Source organism: Anomaloglossus baeobatrachus, chromosome 6, assembly GCF_048569485.1.
Source record: "Anomaloglossus baeobatrachus isolate aAnoBae1 chromosome 6, aAnoBae1.hap1, whole genome shotgun sequence".
Taxonomy (NCBI): domain Eukaryota; kingdom Metazoa; phylum Chordata; class Amphibia; order Anura; family Aromobatidae; genus Anomaloglossus; species Anomaloglossus baeobatrachus.
Genome location: NC_134358.1, coordinates 549341798 through 549364197, shown reverse-complemented (window position 1 = coordinate 549364197; position 22400 = coordinate 549341798). Strand labels below are relative to the sequence as shown.

The window sequence follows — 22400 nt, the reverse complement described above, 5'->3', positions numbered from 1 at the left end:
GAAATAAGCAAAGTGCGTACACACACTGACGCTGCTGAAATGAGCAAAGTGCATGCGCACACTGATGCTGCTGAAATAGGCAAAGTACATGCGCACACTGATGCTGCTGAAATGACCCATGTGCATGTGCATACTGACGCTGCTGAAATGAGCCATGTGCATGCACATACTGATGCTGCTGATATGAGTCATGTGCATGCGCACACTGACGCTGCTGAAATGAGCAATGTGCATGCACAAACTGACGCTGCTGAAATAGGCAAAGTGCATACACACACTGACGCTGCTGAAATGAGCAAAGTACATGTGCACACTGATGCTGCTGAAATAGGCAAAGTGCATGCGCACACTGACGCTGCTGAAATGAACCACGTGCATGCGCATACTGACGCTGCTGAAATGAGCCATGTGCATGCACATACTGATGCTGCTGATATGTCATGTGCATGTGCACACTGACGCTTCTGAAATGAGCCATGTGCATGTGCAAGATTTCTAAGAGCTTCTTCAAGGGCTTCTGGTATCAATTTTGCTTCTTTCTCTAACTATTTTTCATGAATTTTTCTTTTACCCCCAGAAGGTTTTTGACTCTTTTAGCTTTAGCAAATTTTTGATAACATTGAGACTGGGATGCCATGGTCTTTGGAAATAGTCTTTAGACTGCTTGTGCTTGGTGATATTAGCATTTCTGGTCTCATATCTTCGTGAGTAGGGATTAAGGAATAAAACTGACTTTTTTAAGAATTACCGTCATTATTAATTAGCTATTTAAAATCACGTGAGCACTGGACAGGCGAGTCTAATTTCTAAGTAATCATAAGTTTTATGAGTTTGTCCTTTGTTTCTGACTGAGCATTTAGTGACCTTCATTTTGTCCTACCATTGATTTCAGTTTTGTATTTTTTTTTCCTGCCAAGTTGTCACATCAGAGCGTAAAGACACCCAACATGGAGCGCCACGCAAGGCAAACAATGGGAATGGCATAAAAGGAAGGCCTTAGTGATAGAGAGAGAAGAGACACGTCCTTCAGCTCAACTGAGGCTGTATCCTTTGCTCCCTAACATCCCAATACAGGTCCGTCCCCCGTCACTATAATATGTTAAAGTCTCGGACAACCCCTTTAAGGATGACGGCTTCACTACCTGCCACGTCAGAATATATAGATGATCAGCAACAGCGTGCAGTGCAACACAAAATTGATTTCAATTTTGCATTTTTTGTTTCCTGCCCAGTTGTCACACCAGAGGGTACAGGCACTCGGCATGGGGCACAACTCAAGGGAATCAATGGGAATGGTATAGAAGGAAGGTCTTGGCGATAGGGAGATGGGAGAGGTGGCACCTCTTGCAACTCCCCTGAGCCACATTTCTAGGCCCCGGCTTACCCCTAACTGACCCTGGCTAGTGAGCAGGCCAGTGACAACACTAGTCTCACCACTGCAATAATACAACACAAGGTAAGGGAGACAGACAGAGGGAAAATAGACATAAATAGGAGAACACTCTAAGCTCCTCCAACACCACAGCTACAGTAGTCACGATTCCTCATCTTCTTCCAGAGATAGGCTCCTTCCAAAATAGTCAGCAATAGAATGAGAACCTATAACCGGCATCAGATGACTTTTTATAGCGAAGGGGAGTGGTCATAAAGAGTTGTGTCTCGCCCCAGGGCTATATGGTACTCGGTACCAGGCAGTGTATTTACTGGGACAGTTCACTGGGTGGCCGTTGCCTGGTTCCGTGACCCTGGAGGTTGCTTTAAAAGGGGGTTATTTACAGGGGAATTATAAGAAAGTTTTTGTTGTGACACCACTTCCGGGTTGTGGCTATTTAAGTGGAGCTGCCGCTGCACAGTTCTCACTACTGGGGCTGGTGTTATTAGCAGCCGCAAGTAGGGCAGGGCCAGGCCCCAGGGGATAAATGATGTTGTTGGGCGCGGAAGGAACGTAGGCCACACAAGGGGTTGCAGTTTAACTGGTTTCTTTACCCACAGCGTTGTTATGGCTGGTAATCCGAAGACGGCTGGTCCTCACCACTGGTTCCCTTAGTCCCATTGCCGGTGTGGTAACCTGGTGGCTTCTTTCCCCTGCACCTGTCTCTGGTTGGTGGGTCCCCATTGCTTGGAGAGTCTGGGGGTCCCCTCCTGGTTGTCTTCCAGTCTTAAGGCACGCAACGACGTATCTAACGATATATCGCCGGGGTCACGGATTCTGTGACGCACATCCGGCATCGTTAGTGACATCGTTGCGTGTGACACCAACGAGCAGACGTTAACGATGGAAAATACTCACCAAATCGTCCATCGTTGACACGTCGTTCATTTTCAAAAAATCGTTGATTGTTGAGGACGCAGGTTGTTCGTAATTCCCGAGGCAGCACACATCGCTACATGTGACACCTCGGGAACGACGAACTACAGCTTACCTGTGGCTGCCGGAAATGCGGAAGGAAGGAGGTGGGCGGGATGTTACGGCCGCTCATCTCTGCCCCTCTGCTTCTATTGGGCGGCCGCTTAGTGACGCCGCTGTGACGCCACACGAACCGCCCCCTTAGAAAGGAGGCGGTTCGCTGGCCACAGTGATGTCGCTAGGCAGGTAAGTCCGTGTGATGGCTCCTAACGATTTTGCAGCGATTTGCCCGTGACGCACAAGCAACGGGGGCGGGTACACTCGCTAGCGATATCGCTGCATGTAAAGCCCCCTTTAGTCCATATAACAGGTAGCTTGAACCTTGTGGGGTCAGTTTCTCTGGTCCTGTTCCCCGGTTCTTTCGTTGCTACTGTGTCCCTAACTTTACGGTCGGTGAGGTCCTGGATGGTCCCTTCACCGTGCAGATTTTATCAGGTCTGCCTGGAGCATTTTCAACCTTGGGCTCTGTACCTCATTGGTGCTATGGTTCCGGGAGTACTCCACCGGCAACCACACGCCTGGGCCCTCAAGTCACCGTTACACTCTTCTGTCAGTGCGGTCACGTCCGTCTCCACTCACTTCCACTTACTGTCTAACCCCTTTCTCTGGTTGTCATCTAGTGGACTGGATCGGTTCCACCCCTAGGTGGCCATCCATTGGGTCCAACCCTAGGCTGTCACCAGTCTTTGGGAACGGGAAAAAACAGGGATTAAAATGAATGTTTTTGATGTTACCGGCAGTGGTCTTCTGGGTCCCTGGGGGTAAACCCTTCACCCTGGATGGGATGCAGTTCCCTGTAGCTCCTGATGGCTGCAGGGGCGCTACAGTTGCATCTTAGATTAAGGCTACAAAGGATAGTCAGATATTAGAGTCCTTGTGAAAAATCGTGGTTAAGCATCAGACGTTGAGCGTCTGGCGCTGATTGTGGCGTGTCAATGTGTTATTAATAATGGCGCTCCCTTATTGCTCTCATCTTGGAGTTTTGTTTGCACACTTTTAGTCTCTGATGACGAATGACTCAAATTTGGGCAGTTTTTCAAATATCCCTTCTCCTGTAACTGACCGATTTTAATTAAATTGGCCGCGCACCCCCTCTTTTCTGCGGATAATTCGCTCCCTAGCTGAGATATTTGTCATTACACTAAAACCGCGGTAAAATGTGTCACTTAATGGCAGCATTTATTTTCAAGCTGTTTACTAAATTCATGGAAATGAAGGAGGCAATTTAGCATCTTGCCGAGTGCGGAGCAGAAGCAAAACTTCTCCAACCATTTGTAAACTCAAAGCCGAATTAAGAATATGATTAACTAAAGTGTATGACCTTAGAAAAATATGTCTCCTTCCCCAGGAAGCCGCCACTGATCGACGGGAGGTTTGTATAGCTGCAGTACCAGACATGACCATTCAACTACAGTGGCGCTGTTTGCTGGCAAAAGCTATGAGCATAGCTAAAGACCCAGTGAAGCCTGATTACATTCCCATTTTTACTGGATAATGAGATCCTAAAGGCTATATTATAGGCAATAAAATGCTAGCAAAGAAAAAACATTAGTATAAGTATTATGGAAAGAAAATGGGAAGTGCAGACAAGCAACCGTCTCCACTTTCCTTTTTAGAATTGTGCATCGTCATAAGGAGTTGTCAGCGTCACCCTATTTATACCCAGGTTAGGGGGTCAGTATCTTAATGATGTTTTATATGCAATACCAAACATAGCCACATGGAGCGCTGTTCAGAGCAAACACACTACATGGGAATCAAGGAGCACAAACAGGTTTCAGCATAGGTATATAGTACAGTGTAAATGAGGGTGTCAACTTTATGTAAATATATAAATATATATATATATATATATATATATAGAGAGAGAGAGAGAGAGAGAGAGAGCGTGGCCTTTCAGACCATGTTGATACAGTACTCGTTTCACTGTGGATAATGACACAATCTTACCAGCTTCTGCCAGCATCTTCACAAGGTCTTTTGCTTTTGTTCTTCGGTTGATATGCACATGTCTGACCAAAGCACGTTCATCTCTGGTACACAGAACCCGTCTCCTTCCTGAGCGGTATGATGGCTGGACATTCCCATCTTGTTTGTATTTGTGTATAATTGTTTGCACAGATGAACGAGGCACCTTCAGGTATCTGGAAATTGCACCCAAGGATGAACCAGACTTGTGCAAGTCCAAAATTCTCTACTGAGATCAGATCTTGGCTGATTTCCTTTGACTTTCCCATGATGCTACACATAGAAGCAGTGTGTTTCAGGTGTGCATTAAAATAAATACACAGGTGTGTCTGTAATTAACTCAGATGTTGCCAATAAACCTATCAGAAGCTTCCAAAGACATGACATCATCATATGGGCTCCCCCATATTGTTTAAAGGCACAGTACTCTTAAGCGGGCTACACACGCAGCGACATCGCTAACGAGATGTCGTTGGGGTCACGGAATTTGTGACGCACATCTGTTCACGTTAGCGATGTCGTGTGAAACGCAGGAACGACCGTTAATGATCAAAATTACTCGAATAATCGTTGATCGTTGACACGTCGTTCCTTTCCTGATTATCGTTGCTGTTGCAGGACGCAGGTTGTTCGTCGTTCCTACGGCAGCACACATCGCTACATGTGACACCGCAGGAACGACAAACCTCACCTTACCTTCAGCTGCCTGCAATGAGGAAGGAAGGAGGTGGGTGGGATGTTCCACCAGCTCATCTCCGCCCCTCCGCTTCTATTGAGCGGCCGCTTAGTGACGTCGCTGTGACCCCGAACGAACTGCCCCCTTAGTAAGGAGATGGTTCGTCGGCCACAGCGACGTCGCTAGGCAGGTAAGTATGTGTGACGGGTGTCATAGACACAGAGACATAGTCACAGACAGACACACAGAGACAGACAGAGAAACAGACAGACAGAGACTGGGAGAGAGAAAGAGACAGTTACTATCCCAGGCAACGCCGGGTAGTACAGCTTGTGTATATATATATATATATATATATATATATATATATATATATATAATTATACCATATTTTTTTTATTTGTATATATATATATATATATATATATATATATATAATTATTATTGTTAATAATTATTAATTATATACTTAATTATATAATTATTAATTATATAGTTAATAATTATATTATTATTATTTAGTTTGGGTTTTATTTGTGTATTTGTTTTATTTGTACAAAGTGTGAATATTCACATTCACTGATGACAGCTATAAATAACACGTAAAAATGTTTTTTATTTTTTTTATTTTTTTTTTATAAAATATTATACATCAGGGCGCTTTGGCGGCCTGATTAATAAAAATTGTGTATTTTCAGAATTCAGACGTGAGGATTTTTTTTAGCTGCTGATGTGCTGTGACTGAAAATATTTTAATGTCTTCTTGGAGAGCAGTAAATTGATACCGCGGAGGTTTAGTCACAGTGGTATTAAGGCGGCTTGCTGTTAAATCTGCTAACTCATTAGAATAAATTCCACTTTGCATGCTCAGATCAACTCTCGCCAATGTTTCCAAGCTTTGCCCAATTTTGAATATTTAATGTTTTTAAGTTTTAGTTTTGTTAAGATACATTATTCACTATAAGAATATATTCTGGGCATAAGGGCCTCCAAATCGCTCTCCCCCCACTGAAATTTGCCTCTTCTTAATATGGAAATATTAGTTAATTATGCAAAATGGGGTCCTTGGTTTTCAAAAATTCACAACTAAATTTCACTAAATTTATTCCTGTACATTAAAATACCCCATAGAGAATGCCAGACAAGATCCACACCACATTTGTTCCGATGGCTGAGTTGGATTCTCGATACCTTCCACCTCTATTACTGAGGTTAGTAGTGTTAGTCATTAGCATGCGCTTCCAGCTGCCCAAGTTGTCCAAAAACTGGATATCCTTTAATTCTTTCACCTCAACGCGTTTCCACCCAAAACATTAAAGCACAGGGCTTCATCAGGAGGTTTTGTTAGCTGATGGGATCCATGGGTATGCTAGATGTCGATATTCCACATATGGATCTAGGGAAGACAGTATAAACAGGGATCCCCTCAATAATTAGGCCTCCAGCTCACACTCCCAGGCTTAAACCACCTCCCATAAACAACAAGCAGTAGTAGTCCTGTGCTAACAGATATTAAGCTACACAAAGTACAGACCAAAAGTTTGGACACACCTTCTCATTCAAAGAGTTTTCTTTTTTTCAGGACTCTGAAAATTGTAGATTCACATTGAAGGCATCAAAACTATGAATTAAAACATGTGGAATGAAATACTTAAACAAGTGTGAAACAACTGAAAATGTGTCTTATATTCTAGGGTCTTCAAAGTAGCCACCTTTTGCTTTGATTACTGCTTTGCACACTCTTGGCATTCTCTTGATGAGCTTCAAGAGGTAGTCACCGGAAATGGTCTTCCAACAGTCTTGAAGGAGTTCCCAGAGATGCTTAGCACTTGTTGGCCCTTTTGCCTTCACTCTGCGGTCCAGCTCATCCCAAACCATCTCAATTGGGTTCAGATCTGGTGACTGTGGAGGCCAGGTCATCTGGCGTAGCACCCCATCACTCTCCTTCTTTGTCAAATAGCCCTTACAGAGCCTGGAGGTGTGTTTGGGGTCATTGTCCTGTTGAAAAATAAATCATGGTCCAACTAAACGCAAACCGGATGGAATAGTACACCGCTGCAAGATGCTGTGGTAGCCATGCTGGTTCTGTATGAGTTCAATTTTGAATAAATCCCCAACAGTGTCACCAGCAAAGCCCCCCCACACCATCACACCTCCTCCTCCATGATTCACGGTGGGAACCAGCCATGTAGAATCCATCCGTTCACCTTTTCTACAAAGACACGGTGGTTGGATCCAAAGATCTCATATTTGGACTCATCAGACCAAAGCACAGATTTCCACTGGTCTAATGTCCATTCCTTGTGTTCTTTAGCCCAAACAAGTCTCTTCTGCTTGTTGCCTGTCCTTAGCAGTGGTTTCCTAGCAGCTATTTTACCATGAAGGCTGCTGCACAATGTCTCCTCTTAATAGTTGTTCTAGAGATGAGAAGGTGTGTCCAAACATTTGGTCTGTACTGTACATCTCCAGGTCACACGAGACACCTAGTCCTTATATACATAACTAATAACATTATTTCACCATATTTGGTTCAGACACAATCTCTCACAGGCCTGATAGATCGATGTGCAGATGTCTCCAAAAGGTTTCCAGGCCAATCACATGTTCCCCCATCTCCATTGCTGAGCAGGCCATCCGGTCATGTCTCCTCAGGCCGAGTAGTACTGGGACAAATAGCCTGATAGGCCATGAGGCTTCTCATCACGTTTAAAAGAAGAGACGCCGCTCAATTTTCGGTCTCGCCACGTCACAGCCTCTCATTGTGCGGCGCATACGTTATTCTACGGCAAAGGCGTAAGAGCGCAAATTCACTAAGATATATGTAGAACCCACGGGGTTGCCGGGCCGGGGATGTCAGGGTCTGGGATGTCACGAGTGGGCCTGCCCGGCTTCGTGGCTCCGAGGTGTACAATAAAGGGGATGTGGATGGAGGAATTGAGGAAGATGGGGGTATTTGTCTCGTGACGCCACCTACGGTATGCGGCCAGAGATTAGCCGCAGTCGCTGTTTTGTTGTTGTTTAGGGGGACGGTTTAAGCCTAGGAGTGTGAGCTGGAGGCCTAATTATTGAGGGGATCCCTGTGTATACTGTCTTCCCTAAATCCATATGTGCAATATCGACCTCTAGCATACCCATGGATCAATCAGCTAACAAAACCTTCTGATGAACCCCTGTGCTTTAATGTTTTGGGTGGAAATGTGTCAATGTGAAAGAATTAAAGGATATCCAGTTTTTTGGACAACTATTCACAGTATTATATCGGTCAGCCCAAGGGCAGCTGGAAGCGTATGCTAATGACTAACACTACTAACCTCCGTAATAGAGGTGGAAGATATCGAGGATCCAACCTAGCCATTGGAACGAATGTGGTGCGGATCTATAAGGGCAATTGGTTCTGTATGCTAAAGACTATTATGAGGCATCCAGAGCCGATATATCCAAATAGGGACAATCTCAAAAGAGATAAATCCATATTGGACGGTCGCGGTTGTGTTTGCCTTTTCCAGTGCATGTGAATCTGCTATTAGGCTTCTCCGGCATCGATTCTACTGTTTCTCATGTTGTCCTCCTTTATTTCCTGACTTTACTTCTCTTTGAAAATGTTCTCCTCCATTAAATAAGTTCTTGTTTTGCTGTTTATGGTAATAGGAGAATTGAGCGAGAAAGGAGGACCTCTTAGGGACAGCCTTCGTTGAGCGGGGGCTCCCATTTACATTAAGGTGTTCCTCTGTTGGCTAGGCAGGAATTAAGTGATAGGGACTAATACGCGCTGAGTACTGTTTGTGGGGTTACCCCCTTTGCACTGATGTTATTGGTATTATTATGCGGGCGTCACATGGTACGATATATCGGGCGATATGTCGTCGGGGTCGCGTCGGTAGTGATGCACATCCGGCATCGTTAGTGATATCTTAGCGTGTGACAGCGGTGAACGAGCAGAAATACTCACCTTCTCGTTCATCGTTGACACGTCGCTCACTTTTAAAAAATCATCCGTCCGGTTGTTCATCGTTCCCGTGGCAGCACACATCACTCCGTGTGACACCCCGGGAACGATGAACACAGCTTACCTGCATCCTGCCGGAAAGGCGGAAGGAAGGTGGTGGGCGGGATCCGCCCCTCCGCTTCTATTGGCTGGCTTCCGTGTGACGTCACGGTGACGCCGAACGTCCCTCCCCCTTCAGGACGTAGGATGTTCGCCGCCCACAGCGACGTCGCCCGGGAGGTAAGTACGTGTGACGGGGGGTTAACGACTTTGTACGACACGGGAAACTAATTGCCCGTGACGCACAGACGACGGGGGCGGGTGCGATCGCTCGTGCAATTGCACAATAGATCGTCTCGTGTGACGCCCGCATTAGTGTATCATAGTCTACATGACTTTTTTGGAATCTTGCCTAACATTTTCTATGGGTGATTTTAATGTATAAGAATAAAGAATTATTTTATATTTGGGGAAATTTACTGTGTGCCTCTTCTTTATATGGCCGCCCTATAAATCCAAGTTTTAATGCATAAGTCATTGTAGATGATGAGCTTGATCAGTGGTGACCATCTAGTATATTGCCATCGATGGGTAGACTTCACAGTGGGGCCCAGTAGTGGTTGCATCTATATATATTTAAGAGCCATGTGATTACTCGCTAATCCCTCCCCGCACATTAGCTCCGCCCCCGCACATGCCCACACATGGTTCCACCCATGCGCGGCTCCACCGACATGCAACTCTGCCCACAGTGCCCCCGCCTTTCCGTGGCTCCGCCCACACACGGCACCAACCACACACCCCTGCCCACACGGGGTCCCGTATTCAGATTTTTGATGATTATTATTGTTATTAACTTCATTTTAATTTTATTTACCAACTGCGTATGCGCTACTGAATGTTGTCATTATTAACTTTAGTTTAATCACTAGCAGCGTTGATTAAATAGCATGAATGTGCCGACATTAGCTGGCTGGAAACAGCTACTAGATTTATAAGGGGCAAAGGTGACAGCCACACCTGTGACCTGGTGCCTAAGTGGGATCATAAGATCCTATGGTGTATAAGAAGACACTAGTATTATAAATGGCACATGGTGGGTATGGACCATTTTACAATTTTTACATTGGGACCCAAGATCCCATACTAAAAATGTGTGAACTGTTAGATACCAGTTAAAGGGAGTGTGTCAGCCCAAACTGACAGTATAAACTAAACATATAGCCTTGTAGGTGATATTTCCCCAGTGAAAATCAGACCTCCGCTGCCTCTGTTCTGTCAAAACTGAAGTTTAATCAAATTGGCCAATTAGGATGCGCGATGCACCCTTGGTGTGGCCAAGAAGCTCAGAGCATCGTTCTGCCCCCTGGTTTTGCATGTCCCCGCCTTCCTCAATGGTGATTGGAAGAACACTGTCTGCAGAGAAAACTCTGACCAATCAGTGCTGGCAATGAACAGTGAGGGAGGCGGGGCATGCATAACTAGTGGTGCTCTGAGCCTCTTGGTCACACCATGGGTGCACCAAGCCGCTTAAATAGCATAGTTGATTCAATTTAAGATTTTGCAGAATGGAGGCAGCAATTACTAAACTAAAGGTAAGATTTTGATAGAGGCTAAATCCCCTACAAGACTTTGTAACTTGTACATACTGTCAGTTTTAGCTGAGACCTCCCTTTAATAATCATCACTGGGCTTGGGGTATTGTTGAACACGAAGCACCACCTTAACTATTATTAATGGTGCTTCGCAATGTCTGAATGCTGTGAGAGTCCTTTGTAGTATTTGGTCCCTACATGTGAGCACCCTATTGCGGTGTTTACTTTGTGTGCCTCACAAATTGCCACATTGTGTAATTAAATCTATGACATTTAAGTAATCTTAAAGAGACTTTGTCTGTTGCAATATAACCTGAAGACCGCATATTGCAGGAGTTAAAAGAGAGAATTCAGCCCTGCATGTCTTATCTCAATGTCTGCAATGTTAGTTTAAGCCTCTTATCTTTATCATTAGTGGGTCTCAGCAGTGCAGGGAGTTGTAGTCCAACTCCGCCCCCTTCTTTGATTAGCAGCTTCTGTTTATGAACATGGACACTGAAAGTCTGGTGTGGGCGGGGGCAACTCTCTCAGCACTGCTACATGCAAAATCTAAAATCTTTCACTGTGTCAGAACGGATGCAGCCACTAATCTAAGTGATACATCGTTGAACTCAGGGCCTCTTTGCCTACATCATGCTGCTCTCAGATGAGGTAGCAAAAACTGCTGACAGATTCCCTTTAAGCAATTGAGTTGTACATAAAACGTTGCAAAATATCCAAATTTTCATTATGTTTTATTTTTGTTTTTTTACAGAAAAGAAAAATGAAATTTTCATTTCTTAAGGCAACAATGGAAGAAAAGACAAATCACTGCTGCTTCTTACTAATCGTTCTTTTTGTGGTAAGTATTACAAGAATGACAACAAATGTCATCAATGTATTGCTCCTGATTTTTTTCATTTGACAAAGCTTTAGACTTTAGATACCAATACTGTCCCGAGGATGGGTAATTAATATCAAAGTAGTGGTTAACCCCTTTAAAAATATGTATCTAGTGATATAACTTTCCATATTCATTCACTGTATTCACAATGCTTTATTGCGATAAATCTTGATGGTCTCTAGAATTCAGACCTGTAAATTATGAAGCAATATATAGTAGGAAAATATGTTTATATCTGCGATTGCTGAGCAGCGGAATATGCTTTTCTGGCTTACATAACTCCTAAATATTGTGCATCCATATATATTTTATACATACTCCTATTTTCACTCAGTGGGCTAGAAATTAAAGTTACTTAGTCCTTGTGTGAAAAAAAAAATTAGACGTCTTCTACCTTGTGGGTTTCCACCATTTTCATTTTCAGAGTGCTAGGCAGCTTCTTAGAAGAACCCATGTCTGCTGTTTTTTTTGGCACAAGGTTAGAAGAGGCTGGGCTTTTATAAAGCTGTGATATTTGCATCCCCTTTTCCTAACGATGATAGTGAACAAGCCATAGCCTTACAAGGCTAATTAAGGTCTGAATCCTTGGTCAAGGTTTTGGGGAGACCTATCACATCTGCTCTCCTCCTATTTATGCTGGTGGAATCCTTCTACCCATGCCAGCTATAGTTTATTCTACGTTAGTCTGTGAGGTGTGGTGTAACAGACTCTCTGGTGAAAGTTGTGCTTAAGTTGTGCCTATTGCGTGGTGCAGATGTAGAGTTTACCCCTGTTGTTTTGTACTTCCTTCCTGCTCTTGTTTTTCCTCCTGAATCTCTTACTGTCTTTACTTTTGTGTGTGAATGCGTGTGTGTGACAGAGTTTTGGTTTTCCTTTGTTTGTCTTTATCTCTGGTTTTCAACACACACCTTTCACATCCCTCCCTGTGGGGAGGGGGAGGCAGATTCAGACCAGGACTGGTCAGGAGCAGGACCAAGTGTAACGCCTGCCTGGATCCACAGACTCAGATGGGCTGTAATGGACAGGATCGAGGGAAGCTACTCACCAAGCAGGACCCCCAGAACCCTGAAACCCTTTAACCCCTATTCAAGGATTTGGAATTACACAGGGCCCTGGAGATCACTACCTGTGGAAGGCAGCAGTACAGAGGGGAGTAGTAGTCAGACAGGGTCGAACCGGGAATAGCAGAACAGGGACAGAATCGGCAGGCAAGGACGTAATCAGAAACAAGCAGAGGTCAAAACTGGATCGGGCAGCGAGGTACAAAACCAGCAGGCAGGAGATATAGTCAGAACACAAGCAAAAGTCAGAACATCAGAATCACAAAACAGAACAGGGCGGACCAGGAACCAGAATATCAGAACTATCTCTGGCAGAGGTCAGCAGACAGGAGAGGAATTAAGAAGGTTGTGGTGTCTTCTCATTGGCTGTAGCTGAATGATGGTAACTTCAGCTGCGAGACACCCGCCACCTATAGTCAGCCAGTGGTACTACAGATCCCAAGATAACCCAGCCCAGTGGCTGAGTGGAGCCTGCGCCCACCGGTGCCGCTGTCATCGACTCCTCTCCCATCACCAGCACCATCCACGGCAGGAACACAACGTTGCCTGGCGATCAGAGTAGAAGTCGCTGGAGCGGACTCCGGTGGAGACGTAACACCAGGAAGGAGAATCTCCACCATCAGGAGTATGCCTGAGGTTAGGGATAGCATAGGGTCCCCGCTAACTCATAGTCATAGTGACAAGAAGCTCCTGAGCCAAGAAAAAAGCATGGTACTCCGGGGTGCTGGTCCTGACATGTAGGGGAGATGACAGCCAATCCGATAGACAGGGGTCAAGAAGCTACGATATGGTCGTGCCATGTGCCGCATAACAAATCTACACATACTTCCATTGTGGTTATGTAATTTTGATGAAGGTAATTGACTTAAAAAGTTTGTCCTGGATTCTCTCTTATTTTATGGGTTTATATTAGTTTAGGGGGTCTTTATGTGTTGAGGGGATCTGTCAAAATAGAGTGAGTTAGGCTTAAATTCTGATTAGGCCATGATACACCACACACCCCCCCCCACCACCCAATCAGGTATTGTCCATCCTATTCACCATATAATGCTGGAGAAAAGTTAATTCTACGATTAATTATTAAATCTGTTTATAGGTGGAACCTGGAGGGGATAATTAGATATTTCTAAAGTTGGCAATTATCGTTTAGATTAGACCAAAGAAAGCAATGTGGGCCGAGGCCCCGGTGAGATCCCTCTTATCAGCACTAAAAATTAATTCCAAGATAATCCTATTAATGTGATGTGAACGCATCGGCAAGAAAAATCGTATTTTAGGTTCCCCACTATGCTCCAAGGGAACTTGAAAGTCAGTCGACTTACCTTTGCATTTTGCAAACTATAAGATGCACTTTTTAGTAAGTTTTTGAAAAGTTTGTACATCTTAGAGTCGGGATTAAAGGGATCTGGCCATTTCCTTAATGATGGGGCAGAGCGTTTTGTGAGCGCTGTGCCTGATCTTAGAGAAAGCTTGGTAGCTCTTACATTTCTTGGAGGGGAATTTACCTGCAGCCAGAGACAGGACCAAGGTGCCCCCATTTTTGGATTTTGAGGAGGTTAGATAAGTTCACAACCACTATATATTTATTATTTTTACTCTATTAACCCCCTGTTCTAGTCTAGAATGTAAAAGAAAGGAGGCATTAATCCTTTACTAGACTTCCAAGGAAACAAATATTAACCGGCCTGCCTAAGGATTGGTCATCAATGTTAATGTCCCGGACAACCCCTTTAAGTACCACGGACGGCTTCAGTTCAACTGCTACCTCTACTTCCCTTGTCACTTCCTGTCATGGCAGCGTAAACAGACACTCAGGTCTGGAACGGTATAGAAGGAAGGCCCTGGCAATAGGGAGAGGTGGAAAGGGAACACGTCCTGCAACTCACCCGAGTCTGTACCCTGCGCTCTCTAACATCCCTATACAGGTCCTTCCCCCCCATCGCCACCACGTCCCTAGGCCTTCGATTGCCCTGTACTCGCCCTGGCTAGTGAGAAGGCCAGCAAGAACACTAGTCTCACCACTGCAATAATACAATATGAGGTAAGAGAAACAAATATTAACCGACCTGCTTAAGGATAGGTCATCCCGGACAACCCCTTTAAGTACCACGCACGGCTTCAGTGCAACTGCTACCTCTACTTTCCTTTTCACTACCTGTCATGCCAGAGTATACAAACACTCAGGTCTGGAATGGTATATAAGGAAGGCCCTGGCAATAGGGAAAGGGGGAAAGGGAACACCTCCTGCAACTCACCCGAGTCTGTACCCTGCGCTCACTAACATCCCTATACAGGTCCTTCCCCCCCCATCGCCACCACGTCCCCAGGCCTTCGATTGCCCTGTACTCGCCCTGGCTAGTGAGAAGGCCAGCAAGAACACTAGTCTCACCACTGCAATAATACAACATGAGGTAAGGGAGACAGACAGACAATTAAATCTCTCTGAGCTCATCCAATGCAGCTAAACACCACAGCTGCAATAGTCACGACTCCTTAGCTTCTTCCAGAGACAGGCTCCTTCCAAAGTGGTCAGAATAAGAATGAGAGTCTATAACCAGCATCAGATGGGAAGAAACGTGACTTTTTATAGCGAAGGAGAATGATCACAAAAGAGCTGCACCTGAGATTAAGGCTACAAAGGACAGCCAGATAAGAAAGAGTCCTTAACCCCTACAGCACTAAAATAAGGTAGATTCACTGAAATAGAAGTGATAGACCTGTGCCTAATAAGGCATTGTGACCTTTTGGTCCTAAACTCGTCTCTCCAGAACGGGACACACTCATGACACTACTCTAGACCACCAGGAAAATAAATACGAAATCCCACTGTTATACTAAACCATAAGGGAAATAAATATTAATCTTACAACTCCAGACCACCAGGGATCATGTCATTATCTCCCATTGCTGCCATAGACCACTAGTGAATAAAAATTAACCCATCCAATACGTCATTATCCGCAATTGTTGCCATAGACCACTATGGAAAAAAATTTAACCCCTCCAATGCCAAGACCACCAAGGATGGTTCCATTAAAACCTTAACGGCCTCATACCCCCAGACCTTTTAATTAACAATCTCCTCTGTTCATGGATTTCTATGTAGTAGCCTCCATTCTCATGAAAGTCTATATAGAACAAGGCTTGTGATGTTGTCATGGCAACCTCAGAGCAAGCATAATTGTTCCATTATCACAGCAGTGAGGAGAAGCTGTTATAACTAATTGTCATGATGTGAAATTAAAATACTTTCAATTTTGAGATTGTGGTAAAATGTCCAGTTCCCGTTTTCGGGGCTGTGACATCAGATCTGAGAGATGGAAACATTTCCACATTCCCATAGGGACGAGTTGTAGATTTGTCCACTCGTATTAAGCCCGGTTCAGCATGAAGCGCAGTTCCCTGGATGGTAAAAGTCAAGCGATGTTCAGTCAAGCTGCAAAATGTCTCTCCGCATTGATTTTTCAGATTGATAAGGCTCGGTGTTTGCGTACATGCTGCCAGCTGCGCTCTCTTCCCCAGTACCAGTGCAGCCGCGATAAAGACTCATTTATATGGTAATTAGGACAAATTTGGGGAGTAGAAATTGTAATAGATATTTGCGCTGCGTTTCGTTCTCAATTTTAAAAAGTAAATTTAAAAAAATTGCCAACTTTTTAAAGTTTTAACTGTCATTTAGGGAGAACTTGCAGCAGAAAATCTTTGTCTGCCCCTAGCTCCTCCCCCTCCTTCTCCATAGAACCATACGAGCACCAACTGTCACCTCCTATCTAAGTAATGGAAAAATCTGTCTTCACGGAATACCCTACTGTATCTTAGTAATGGGAACATTTGTCTTCACTGAATACAGATTTTACTCTTAAATTGAGAATTTTGAGAATAAAAGATCAGTCCAGGAGGAGAAAAAAGCAGATTCCTCTGATAGGATATATTACAAACTGGCTTATTTTCATGTGTACTATCTAATATATAAAGCTGAATGTGTGTGTGTGTGTGTGTATGTGTGTGTGTGTATGTGTGTGTGTGTGTGTATGTGTGTGTGTGTGTATGTGTGTGTGTGTGTGTGTATTTATGTGTGTATTTGTTTGTGTGTGTATGTATGTGTGTGTGTGTGTATGTATGTGTGTGGGTGTATGTATGTGTGTGTGTGTATGTGTGAGTGTGTGTATGTGTGTGTGTGTGTGTGTGTGTGTGTGTGTGTGTGTATGTCCGGGATTGGCATCTGCACCGTCGCAGCTACAGCCACAAAATTTTGCACACTCACACTTCTGGACCCCGAGAGCGTCATAGGCTGTGTTGTGAGGCGAAATTTTAACCCCGCGCGTTCCAATTTACCAATCAATTTTGCCCCTATCTACATAATGGGGAAAAAGTGAAACGAAAAGTGTATCCGCACCGTCGCATTTACAATCACGAAATTTTGCACACACCTCATGTGACCCTGGGAACGTCGTAGACTATGTTTTGACAGGAAAATTTAACCCCGCGCTTTACAGTTACTCTCCAAAAAACATGCCTCCATTAAAGTAAATGGAGCCTGGAACTACAGGTTATTAGTAGGAGCTGTGATTGGTTGCTATAGGAACAAAAGACATTCATAGTATAAGAAGCTTATAAGTGAGGTAATAAGATGTCGGGGGGGAGACGGATAGACAGAGACAGACAGGGAAAGAGACAGACAGGGAAAGAGACAGACAGAGACAAACGGTGAAAGAGACAGACAGAGAGACAGACAGAGAGACAGACAGACAGAGAGACAGACAGGGAAAGAGACAGAGAGATAGAGACAGACAGGGAAAGAGACAGACAGTGAAATAGACAGACAGAGATAGACGGTGAAAGAGACAGACAGAGACAGACGGGGAAAGAGACAGACCTGGAAAGAGACAGACCTGGAAAGAGACAGACAGAGACAGACCTGGAAAGAGACAGATGGGGAAAGAGACAGACAGACATGCAGACAGGGACAGAGATAGGCAGACTGGGAAGGAGGAGACAGCCAGAGAGGCAAAGATAGATGGGGAAAGACACAGACCTTGATATAGACAGACGGGGAAAGAGACAGAGAACTAGACGGGGAGACAGACGGGGAAAGAGACAGACCTAGAAAGAGACAGATGGGGAAAGAAACAGAGAGATAGAGACAGACAAAAAAAGAGACAGACAGACACAGGCAGACGGGGAAAGAGACAGACGGGGAAAGAGACAGACCTGGAAAGAGACAGACGGAGCACATTACTTGGCCAATTTAGTTAAATCTGTGTGGAATATCTGTGGTGTTGAAATATATGTTGTGAAATGCTTCTATTAGCTTAGTTTTTGCCTTTTAATAATTACATTTCTATCTATTTGTTTTGTGGTGTTTGTGTGCAGAATACATTTTTGTTAATACAATCTATTTTGTTAACAACAGTTATTAACCTGGGCGAAGCCGGGGAGTTCAGCTAGTTGATTTATAAAATTAAAATTTGTTTTTGAAAAATCTGATCCACTCCTCATCTCTGTTGACAATTAAAAAGAAACTTCAACATATGCCTTAAGGAGTAACTGCCATGGCCGTCTCTCAGTTACTAGAGACTTGTGAACAGGAGTCTCTCTTTGCCATTTGGATTCTGGGCCTGGAGGTGGAAGGAGCTGCTGGAGATCTTGTTGTTGTATCACAGAAAGTATCTACTTTAAAGTTTTGTTTTTTTTATTGTATTTTAGACTCACATAACAATAAATACTAAACAATTTCTTGTGTATTGCCCACCCTTCGTGACATATTCCCTGTGATTTTTAAAAAAACCTATTCTTTCCCTTTGGATCTGTTTCTGCCTATTCTGTGGGTTATGTGTGTTATGTGTTATGTGAGTCTAAAATACAATTAAAAAAACCCTTTAAAGTAGATACTTTCTGTGATACTTAAAAAAATAGGATCTACGGAAAACAAGCACTGTGAATATAATAAAGATCTTGTTGTTGTTAGCAGTGTAGGCTGCGGTTCTGGTGCCTGATTGCAGCCCAGTTGTTGAAGTTAATCTGTTGTTATTTTCCCCGCTATCTGTCTTACCTTCCCTTGTGTGTTGTATTAGTGCAGCGGTGGGGCTAGTGTCCCTTACCTATCTGTTCACTAGCCAGGGTTTACTGTAGGGTCTTTCAGGGCTTAAGGTTCTTGCTGGGTGACAGGTGAGGAACCTGTTTAGGGACTGGATAGGACTGCAGGGTACAGTTGCAGGTAAGTGGAGGAAGTCTTCATCTTCCCTCTCACTAGCGCTAGGGACCACCGTTGTTAACGTGCATGTCATGGTGAAACCCCTGCTTGTGGTGTGCTTTGCCCCCCACTGGACCTTCCCTAAGTCTGTGCCATGATAGTAACTGTTATCAGAAAAATCTTCTTCTTTCTCCTTTGAGATTGATTTTTTTAATTCTCAAATCACGGGTAAAATGTATATATAATGAAGACAGAGTTTCCCTTACCTGTCAGCTCACTAGCCAGGGTTTACTATAGGGTCTCTCAGGGCTTAAGGTTCTTGCTGGGTGACAGGTGAAGAACCTGATTAGGGACTGGATAGGAGTGCAGGGTACAGTTGCAGGTAAGTGGAGGACGTCTTCATCTTCCCATTACTAAGATACGAGATGACAGTTGGTGCTTTTAAAATTCTATGTAGAGGGAAAAGAGAGAAGCTAGAGGCAGAGACAAATATTCTGCTGCAAGTTCTCCTGAAATTATAGTTTAGATTCTCCATAGAACTTTATGAGCACCAACTGTCATCTATTTTCATAGTAATGGGAGGATACTCGATCGAGTTGAAGGTCATTAAAAAAGCAAAACTTCACTTTCTCCCCGAGTTGAGCTCATTGTTTGTGCAGGCATCCCATAGACGTATCCAGATCGATCAGAAGCTACAGATATAAGGATTATTCCTGAGGCACAGGAGAGGCTACAGAGGAGCTGCGTGCAGCAGCGTGCATGTCACTGGCAAACGTCTCTAACGTCTGTTTCCCCTGAACGGCAGCCGACAAGACGCTGGTGGTGGCTTAGTGGTCGTATGTATGACGTCATTTACTTGGCTTTTTAGGAGTGACATCATATGTACGGCTGCTAAACTGCCGCATATCTCATCCTGCAACTGTCCGGAGGAAAGGTATCAATGCGACTATAAATGTTCCGAGGATCCCTGGAATCTATGTGTGACTGAATAATACAATATACAGTATATACATGTGTATGTCATGGTTTCAATTTCCATCTAATTACAAAAAATTTATCAATCGATGTATATATTTATCTATGTATTCACTTATCCACTTATTTTATAACTACAGTGGGGAAAATAAGTATTTGATCCTCTGCCGATTTTGTAAGTTTTCCCTCCTACAAAGGATGGAAAGATCTGTAATTTGTATCGTAACTAAAAAAAAATCCAGAAAATCCCATTGTATGATTTATAAATAATTAATTTGCATTTTATTGCATTAAATAAGTATTTGATACAAAAGAAAGACAGAACTTAATATTTGGTAGAAACCTTTGTCTGCAGTTACAGAGGTCGGATGTTTCTGGTAGTTCTTGACCAGGTTTGCACATAACTGCATAGGTTTGCAGGGATTTTGGCGACTTCTCCATACAGATCTTCTCCAGATCTTTCAGGTCACTCCTCCATACAGGTCTTCTCCAGATCTTTCAGGTTGCTCCTCCATACAGATCTTCCCCAGATCTTTCAGGTCACTCCTCCATACAGATCTTCTCCAGATCTTTCAGGTCACTCCTCCATACAGATCTTCTCCAGATCTTTCAGGTCACTCCTCCATACAGATCTTCTCCAGATCTTTCAGGTTGCTCCTCCATACAGATCTTCTCCAGATCTTTCAGGTCACTCCTCCATACAGATCTTCTCCAGATCTTTCAGGTTGCTCCTCCATACAGATCTTCCCCAGATCTTTCAGGTTGCTCCTCCATACAGATCTTCTCCAGATCTTTCAGGTTGCTCCTCCATACAGATCTTCTCCAGATCTTTCAGGTCATTCCTCCATACAGTTCTTCTCCAGATCTTTCAGGTCACTTCTCCTTACTGATCTTCTCCAGATTTTTCAGATCGGTCCTCCATACAGATCTTCTCCAGATCTTTCAGGTTGCTCCTCCATACAGATCTTTTCCAGATCTCTGAAGTCACTCTACCATACAGATCTTCACCAGATCTTTCAGGTCACTCCTCCATACAGATCTTCTGCAGATCTTTCAGGTCATTCCTCCATACAGTTCTTCTCCAGATCTTTCAGGTCACTTCTCCTTACTGATCTTCTCCAGATCTTTCAGATCGCTCCTCCATACCGATCTTCTCCAGATTTTCCAGGTCATTCCTCCATACCGATCTTCTCCAGATCTTTCAGGTTGCTCCTCCATACAGATCTTCTCCAGATCTTTCAGGTCACTCCTCCATACAGATCTTCTCCAGGTCTTTCAGGTTGCTCCTCCATACAGATCTTCTCCAGATCTTACAGGTCGCTCCTCCATACAGATCTTCTCCAGATCTTCCAGGTCACTCCTCCATACTGTTCTCCAGATCTTTCAGGTCGCTCCTCCATACCGATCTTCTCCAAATCTTTCAGGTTACTCCTCCATACAGATCTTCTCCAGATCTTTCAGGCCACTACTCCATACAGATCTGTCAGTTCACTCCTCCATACAGATCTTTTCCAGATCTTTCTGGTTACTCCTCCATACAAATCTTCTCCAGATCTTTCAGGTTTTGGGGCTGTCACTGGGCAACATTGGATTTCAGCTCCTTCAAAGATTTCCTCTTGGGTTCAGGTCTGGAGACTGTCTAGACCACTCCAGGACCTTGAAATGTTTTTTCCTGAGCCGCTCCTCAGTTGCCCTGGTTGTGTTTCAAGTCATTGCCATGCTGAAAGACCCATCCACGACCCATCTTCAATGCTTTTACTGAAGGAAGGAGGTTGTTGGCCAATATTTTGTGATACATGACCCCTTCCATCCTCCCTTCAATACGATGCAGTTGTCCTGTTCTATTTGCAGAAAAGCATCCCCATCGTATGATGTTTCCACCCCCATGCTTCATGGTTGGGACAGTACTCTTGGATTTTACTCATCCTTCTTTTTCCTTCAACACAGTGAGTTGAGTTGATACAATAAAGTTCTTTTTTGGTCTCATCTGACCACATGAGCTTCTTCCATGCCTCCTCTGGATTGTCCAGATGGTCATTGGTGAACTTAAAAATGGCTGGTGCGAGCAGGGTAACCTTGCATGCCCTGCAGGATTTTAATCCATGACGGCATAGTGTGTTACTAATGGTAATCTTTGAGACTATGGTCCCAGCTCTCTTCAAGTTATTGAATCCTGACTTTTCTCAGAATCATCCTTACCCCATGAGGCAAAATGTTGCATGGTGCCACTGACCCAGTAAGATTAACAGTCATTTGTGTTTCTTCCATTTTTTCCATAATTGGGTCAACAGTAGTTGCCTTCTCACCAAGCTGCTTGCCTATTGTCCTGTAGCCCATCCCAACCTTCTGCACATCTACAGTTTTGTCCCTGGTGTCTTTAGACAGCCCTTTGGTCTTGGCCATGGTGGAGAGGTTGGAGTGTGATGGATTTTTGTGGACAGGGGTCTTTTATAAAAAAGTAATGAGTTCAAACAGGTGCAATTAATGCAGGTAATGATGAATGCAGAGTAGGAGCTTTTTATAGAAAAAATATCAGTTCTATGAGAGCCAGAATTCTTGCTGGTTGATAGGTGATCAAATACTTATTTCATGCAATAACATGCAAATTAATTATTAATAAATCATATAATTGGATTTTCTGGATTTTTGTTATTCCG

General features: G+C 43.9%; 1 protein-coding gene across 1 annotated transcript in view; it reads left to right on the top strand.

Annotated features, from left to right (window-relative positions):
- CALCR (calcitonin receptor) overlaps nucleotides 1-22400 on the top strand; it is a 314575-nt gene that overhangs the window by 127426 nt on the left and 164749 nt on the right. Inside the window, exon 2 of the mRNA XM_075315660.1 lies at nucleotides 11386-11472. Coding sequence (XP_075171775.1) covers nucleotides 11395-11472 — 78 coding nt within the window. The 5' untranslated portion in view covers nucleotides 11386-11394. The remainder of the gene's footprint in view (nucleotides 1-11385; nucleotides 11473-22400) is intronic.